The sequence below is a fragment of the Myxine glutinosa genome, chromosome 6 (assembly GCF_964187855.1).
Source record: "Myxine glutinosa chromosome 6, kmMyxGlut1.1, whole genome shotgun sequence".
NCBI classification, from domain to species: Eukaryota; Metazoa; Chordata; class Myxini; order Myxiniformes; family Myxinidae; genus Myxine; species Myxine glutinosa.
The window spans coordinates 42,227,522-42,235,021 of NC_136266.1; the positions used below are offsets into that span (position 1 = coordinate 42,227,522).

Consider the following 7,500-nt stretch of genomic DNA (forward strand, 5'->3'; position numbering starts at 1 on the left):
ATTGTTTAGCAGCCAGATTGGATTTAACCTAAAACCTTTAAAAAACATCTTCTCCCCAAACCACCAATTTGATCGACTCGAAACTTTGTTTGTCATTGACTTGGCATGGCGATTAAAAGTTGATCACAAAAATCTCATCAGTCACATGGTGTGGCAGCCATATTGGATAGAAAAATGTGTCTTTTCTGATCAAAACGAAACTTCACAAACATGATCCCCTTCCTGTACATATACAGTGTTTACATTTTTGTTGTCATATGCACCGTGGTTTGGCAGCCATATTAGCGTGAAATCCCATATTTAAAATAAACCCTTCTCCGAAACAGCTTCACTGATCGATGTGCAACCTGTCATGTCTGGTAAAAATGTGATACTTGGGAACAGCTGAAGGGATTTAAATCAAACTTGTTTATTTTTAGGACAGTTAACGAAACCATCTACCCAGTGTCAGAGGCAGGGAATACACGGAGGCATGTTGGCAACAGTCGCATTGCTCTAGTTTGTTTTTGTTTTTTTGCTAGTTTCCACTTTCTGTGGCTGGATTTGCACCTTATACATTTGCTTGCCATCATATCACCCAAATCAGTGGCATGATGTGGGGCATCCACTCTAACTCTGGGAGGTCAGCAGTTCAAACCCTGGCCAAGTCATACCAAAGACTTTAAAAATGGTACTTGCTGCTTCATGTTCCTGATGCTCTGCATTTTAAATGGGTAGAGCACAGTACATTCAAACAACTATTTGTCCGCAACCATTACCCAAGCTTGATGGCCCAACAGCCTCCCCTCCGCACTTTCTGCATTTTATTAATTCGGAACCTCCTTCTTTTTGTCCTCTTCAGAAATACAATATTTCATCACACGGTTGTTTGTCGGTGCATGCTGTCCTGTTCATTATTGTTGAGGCGTACTACAAATGAGTTCGACTTTTACTTCATTTTGTCTGTGAAGATGTATTTATTTTTTACTCTGATTGAGGTCGTTCATTGAGCTCCTTGCACCAACCATGCTGTGTCTCTGCATGCTTGACCAAAACAACCCCTCCAGCTGTAAAGTGATCTGCGATCTTGCTATTTCAATGGAACTAAATGTGCACCTGCACTGGACGACCTCACCCGATTGGCAGTTTGGCCTTGCAAGGTGCAGCTGTGCCCTAATGCATCTCATCCATCTTCCTGTGCTTGGCCAGTTGCCTAAGGCCAATTAATTGAAGGCCGTGGGTTACCGGACATGTGTTTGCAATTTAGTTCAGTGAAACTTGTACCACACACATTCTTTGGGCTTTTGCTGTATCTGTTGTCCTTTAAGCATTTTGTGTATGTGCAGTTCCGCTCAATGTCATACACCGTGTACAACAGATTTTTATTTAGATGTAAATGCTAGCTCGTTCATCAGGGAAGCTGTAAAGAGGCTGTGAGCACTTATCGAAGGTTTCCGTTGTCGTCTGAGTTTGCTCAGGAGTGCACGTGACTTGATTTGCCCATTTGTCTGCAAGTACATACCCGTAACATTTTTCACTTTTGTTTGCCGCTAATGGGCTGCTGTTGTGTTTTGGGTTTTCCAAAGTTTTGATTGTCTACGCGACTCCTTATATGCCGAATTAGGAGATGATCTGTAGCCACATAAGACTTTTAAAATGATTTACAGACAATGTTCTTAGAAGAGGAGCCGACATTAAGAATAAAATAGACTGAACAAGCATATGGAAAGACAGTGTGCAAATAAAAGTGAGTGGCATACACACAAGACTTCCTCTGTACCCCTGATAACAGTTTTAACTCAAACGGCACTCAGAAAAGAGCACTCCTCCACCAGGTTGAGCACTTTGTTTTCTCTCCCACTGATAGGCCGGATCTGGATTCAGACCTGAACCAAAATGGAATCGGCTTGTTCTTGCCACCTAACCAACTTATTCACTTAGTTTTGTCTTAACTTTTATGAGATATCGTGCTGCATATCGTTTTTGGCCCCATCTCTCAATGGCATAGCATCACTAAAAAATTCTCGTATCTGGATCCGTATCTGAAACTTCACAAAAACGCAATCACTTTATCCTTGTCACGCACCCAACCTGTGCACCAAGTTTCGTCCGAATCCGTCCATAACTCTTTGAGATGTCCTCAGATGCCAGACAGCGGTGACACCATAGCCTCCATCCACGTTCGATTGCAGAGGTAACTTTATTAACATTTAAAGAAGCATATGTAAGGTCAAAAGAAAAACTGAAAATGCGGTGGTAAGTTCATAAATGGCATTGCATGGTGGAAGTGGTTGTGAAAAGGTCTTCGATTCTGCAAGTGTGACCCACAAGGATGTCGACAAACAAGCATTGTCTGCTTTCCCATATTAAGTTATGCTGTGAACTGGCAGCATGGCCTAGAAATGTCCAGTCTGGGTTGGAATCCTGACCCAGCTCTAAACAGTCATCCCCGTGTTTCGCACTATTCATCAATGTGCGTGCTGTCTGTCTGATGGATGTTATAAACTGGGGGTCCTGTCTGCCAGCTTTAGTTGGTGGACGATAAAGATCCCACGGAATCCTTCGTGAAGAGTAGGCGAGCTCTTGCTGGCACCATGACGAAATTCCTGCTCTGACCTACAGTGGGCACTGCATTGGCAGCATTGGCAGCAAAGCCATGCCGACCCAGAAAATGATGCTTCTCGCAGCAATGTCCTGCACAAGAAAGAAGTAGTTGTGCTGCAATAGCAGTTTGTTTGGAGGTTTTGCAGTTTGTGATGTCTGACTCATTTGGATCCAAGGGTTTGTTGCTTATTTTGTATCTGACAGCAAACTGTTTGTGGTTTCACCACAAAAATAATAGTGACTCGGCTCGTGCAACCACACAGGATGAAAATGGTGTTGCTCGCTTGGTGAGAACACCAGGTTGCAATGCCACTTTTGATTCAGGTAATCCTTGGTGGTTTAGGCCTGTCCATAAAAAATTTGAATAGTCAATTTAAAAAATGCATTGTGTTCCTTGACGGTGTGGCTACCAGTAAATTGGTAATCATTTCGAATTCCTCAGGCACACTTCTGTCTTTGATATGCAAATATCACGTGGAACAAGATTGATTTTTTTTTGGGGGGGGGGGGGGGGGGATGCTGGATGGGGAGGGTTCCGAGAGGTGTGGCAGCTTAATTTTCACGATTTCATCAACGTGCAGCCTGGTGCACCATTCCCTAAGTGTTTTCCTCCTTGCAGACTTAAAATTGTCATCTTCTATTGTGTTGTGATGAGTCGTCTTGAACGTGGAATTTGCTCATGATGGATGCTTTCCCGTCTGTTGGCAGGTTGGCTTGGAGCACGGGACGAAGAGTGAAATGAGAGTGGCAGTTGCCATGGCCCTGTGGTTACCGCTGTCCTGTCGAAGCCTGCGCCTTACGCTGCTTACTGTCGGTTGCCTCTCAGTTTTTCTTTCGTTTCCACAAAAGGGTGAGGCGATTTATTTATTTTTGTTGCTTTTTCACTTGCCTGTCGGTTTGAGTGAAAGGCGTGTTTCTCTGATAATGATGAACTTCAAAGCAACAAACAAAACTGTCTATGAAGAGCCACTGAGCTGTGCTGAAATGTTGTTGCTCTTCATACTTCCTGACAGTTAAGAGCTCGCACTAGAAAGCCGGGCGATTTGGAGCTTTCTCTTCCCTTACCCCCCCCCCCCACCCCCCCCCCCCAAGCAACTGCTCGAGTGCGGTGTGAGTTGTGTGCATTTACCTGTCGGTGCATGCCAGTGTGAAATGTAATGCATTGCCGGCTGTTAATGCATGGCCATCTGGACAAATACTCGGATGCATTTCCTTGTGCTGGCCCACAGCCAGCCTATGGACCGTGTAAACCCCCCTCTTTTGCTAAGGGCGGGGGGGGGGCATGCTCGCCATGACTGATGAGCTTGGCTAAATGGCTGGTGCTGCGATTTATCCATCATTGTGTGATGACCTTTAAAAGGAGTGCTGCACTGCAAGGCTAACATATCCACGGCCTGTGCCCCTTCTCCACCCCACCGTTTCCCACCACCACCTCTCCGTACAACCAGTTTTTGGTTGTTTCTCGTGCCCCGTCTGTTTCAATGATGTTTGCCAGCATAATCTCTCCCTGCCAATTTTTCAAAGCCTTCCATGAATATATAAGTCAAGGATGAGAATGATGCTTGCATAAATGCTGGTGGAGGCTTCCCGCATGGAATCCTTGTTTCTAATGTCCTTTACCCATCTTCCAATCAGCGCTTTCCCGGAGCGAGTGTCGTATTCTGAAGTGCAATTCGGTGTTTGTTGTGACCAAGTCGGCTGCACAAACTCCGGCTGGACTGTGCGCTGCGCTGCGATCCTACTCTCGCTGCACCAAGGCAACGGCTAAGATGTGCAGAGGAGATCTTGCTTACCATACTGCACGGCACGGCATTGATGATCTCATGGCCCAGCACAACTGCTCCAAGGATGGTCCTTCTGCTCCTTCTCCTACATCTGATGATAGGTAGCCTGTGATTCGTTATGAAGTTTCCAGATTGTTGATTATATGGCTGTTTATTTTATTTTTATTCTTTATTCCATGAGCAGTGTCTAATTTGGTGAACCAGTACACTTGTTCCCTATGGGGGCAGCAGGAAGGGTCATCCCTGTCTTGGATATATAGATTGTGGTAGATCTACCCTCTTGCTTCAAGAACATTGGGGGAGGGGTGTTCATTTACCAAGTTTCTTTTAAAATGCCTACCAAGTAGCTTAACCATTCGAGCAAACACTCCATTCAAAACTGTTAATAAGGAATGTCTGTCTTGGTAAGCGCTAGCTAGCTGAACACACCCCGGGTTTCCTCCCTTTCAGTCTTGTGTTAAATAGCAGTCGTGACTGTTTCAAAAGAGCACCATGAAAAATGCCACGTTAGCGACAGGAAGGGTCATGTTATTAACGAGTGTGGAGTACATAGATTACAGTAGATCTTTCCTCAATTCCATAAGTATAATTTGCCTCATGGATGTTGGGATTCCTCCAAATTTATTTCAGTTTAGTGTTAAACTGCCTTCGAGATTTTAAAAAGGTAATCAAACATGTTTGTGATTTGTAATATTTTTACTTCTGGCTGAGGCCGATGCTCCCATGAAAACAGCAAGATAGGCTATTTATACACGTTAACACAGCATTTGTTCAAGGAGGAAACACCCTTTGGGGAAAAGGGATATTATTTGTATTAATCTTGTTTTGTAATAACATTGATATTATGCTTTTGTTATTATAAGCGGCTTTGGAAAAACGCCACGATAAAGCTATCTTAACACGTATATACACCTCAACATTCACCCCCATTGTTAGGGAAAACTCCCTTGGGGTGAGGGGCAAATTAATGCGCTACAATGTTCATTGTGTGACCCTCAGGCGTCCTGTCAAGTTTGGTTGAGATTGGATGAGTAACGACCGAATGTATTGTGGTGAAACATTAACAGACACACACCAAATTGTGTATTTTAGTATGATGATTGTAAATTATTTCTTGCTGAATTATTTTATTGTTTTTCTCCCTTTTTAGCCTGGTGTTGGCTTAGCAGTTAGGGTGCCGGCTTAGCAGTTAGGGTGCCGGCTTGGGATCTTGGGATCTTAGAATCCTAGAATCCTGAGTTTGATTCCCGGTCGATCGCTGAATTAATGGGGGTCGACTCAGCCTGTCATCCTTCCGAGGTCGGAAAATTGAGTACCAGCTTGCTGGGATGAATGATCCCGGTGTGTACCCCAATTTAGAATAGGTACACCGTATCCCTGCGCATCATAAGAGTCGACTAAGGGTTGATTGGCAATATTTAAGGATTTCTAAATGAAGATGTGATTTCACACTTTGAAGTTTTCTGATGTCAGGAAGGGCATCCGGCCATAAAAACATTGCCTCAAACAGGGAACCGTGATTGTCATGGGGCCCGCAAGGTTTAACCCCGCTATAGCGGGGAAAAATGGTCTTAAAACGATCATTCATTCATTCATTCATTTCTTCTTTTTTATTGCACAAGTCAAGCTTGATTGATCGAATGATTTCTGCAAATCCACTTGTGGCTGTGAAATATCACCCGAGCTATGGTTGATTTCTGACTTGCATTTGCGAAATAGTGTGGGCAATGCTATGGTTGTGAGAGAGGAGGAGGGGGAGGAGGAGGAGGATGAGGTTAGGGAACGGAAGGAAGAGGGGAGCAGGAGGAGGACGAATGGGATGAGGAGGGATGGGAGACACTCAGGGAAAGGGGAAATGCTTTTACATGCTAGACTCCATTCTTGCTTCAATCATGATTGCTTTTTCCTCATCGCCATCATAATATCCGGAACCGACTTGTGCAGAACACCTGGCTGTGGATGTCATTTGTAAGAGGTTTTTTCTGATCTTGTCTTCATGGCAACAGACAATACCATAGCAATTTAATAGCAACAGTCTGAGTTGTGGTCGCTGCACGACCATCTGGTGGAAACGTAACGTCGGTGCACTGCATACAAATAAATAGGCAGTATGGGTTTAGGAAACCTACCTTAAAACTAGTCGCATATCGGAGACTTGGCTCAGCCTGCAAAGCCCATAAGGCTCCCCACTTCAGCTCGGGAATGTTTTGGCAGCTCTGAAGGACGAGAAAGGCAATGATGCACGTCCAGCAGCGTGAACTGCTCTCCAAAGCATAGCTAAAGATGGCTTTGTTTTGCAGTAATTCATGTTTTTCATCCAGGCCCTGCATGTGCCCGCATCCGTAACGTGTTGCTAAGGCAATTTTTTTTTCTTTTTTTTTTCTCGAATGCAAAGCCTCGTGTTTTGCTTAAAGGCATGAAGGTTGCATAAGGAGTGTGGGTGGCTGTTGACATTTCGCTTTATGTCAAACAATTTGTCAATATTGTCACTTCCATAAGTGCCAAAACGAGCTCGCGAAACATAGAGATTTCATCCATCAATGGATTGGCAATATTTAAGGATTTCTAAATGAAGATGTGATTTCACACTTTGAAGCTTTCTGAACATTATTGTAAAATTTCTGCCAGTGTCTTGCTCGTCCAACCTATCTGGCATTTTCCAGGATCGAGGAGGATACGGACAGAGAAGACACAGCCCAGGGTCGGTGTTCCTTCCCTCCAGCTGGTCTAGAGGGTGTTTATAACAATGGGGAGGTGGGCCCCGAGAAGGGTCGAGTGGCATACAGCTACTGTGGCTTATTCGGTGACCCGCATCTTCGTACATTCCACGATGATTTTCAGACGTGCAAAGTGGAAGGAGCCTGGCCACTCGTTGACAATGGGCGCCTATTTGTTCAGGTTACCAACATCCCTGTGGTGCCTCTGTCCAGTGCCACGGCATCTAACAAGGTCAGGGATTTTCCATGTTTCACCCTTGTGAGAATGCATGTACATTCCTTGAAAATATTTGTCATCAAATCTATATATAACGAAGGGAAAGTATGTATATGTATGTATGTATGTATGTATGTATGTATGTATGTATGTATGTATCAACTACACCTTCAAGAGGATTGGACCAAGGAACTGAAAC

At 44.3% G+C, this 7,500-nt stretch overlaps 1 protein-coding gene across 11 annotated transcripts in view; it reads left to right on the plus strand.

Moving 5' to 3' along the window:
- LOC137415818 (repulsive guidance molecule A) overlaps positions 1-7,500 on the plus strand; it is a 204,575-nt gene that overhangs the window by 185,592 nt on the left and 11,483 nt on the right. For all 11 annotated transcript variants that reach the window (XM_078779789.1, XM_078779783.1, XM_078779786.1 and 8 more), the window contains 3 exons: positions 3,292-3,433; positions 4,219-4,468; positions 7,031-7,316. In XM_078779789.1, coding sequence (XP_078635915.1) covers positions 3,322-3,433; positions 4,219-4,468; positions 7,031-7,316 — 648 coding nt within the window. In that variant the 5' untranslated portion in view covers positions 3,292-3,321. The remainder of the gene's footprint in view (positions 1-3,291; positions 3,434-4,218; positions 4,469-7,030; positions 7,317-7,500) is intronic.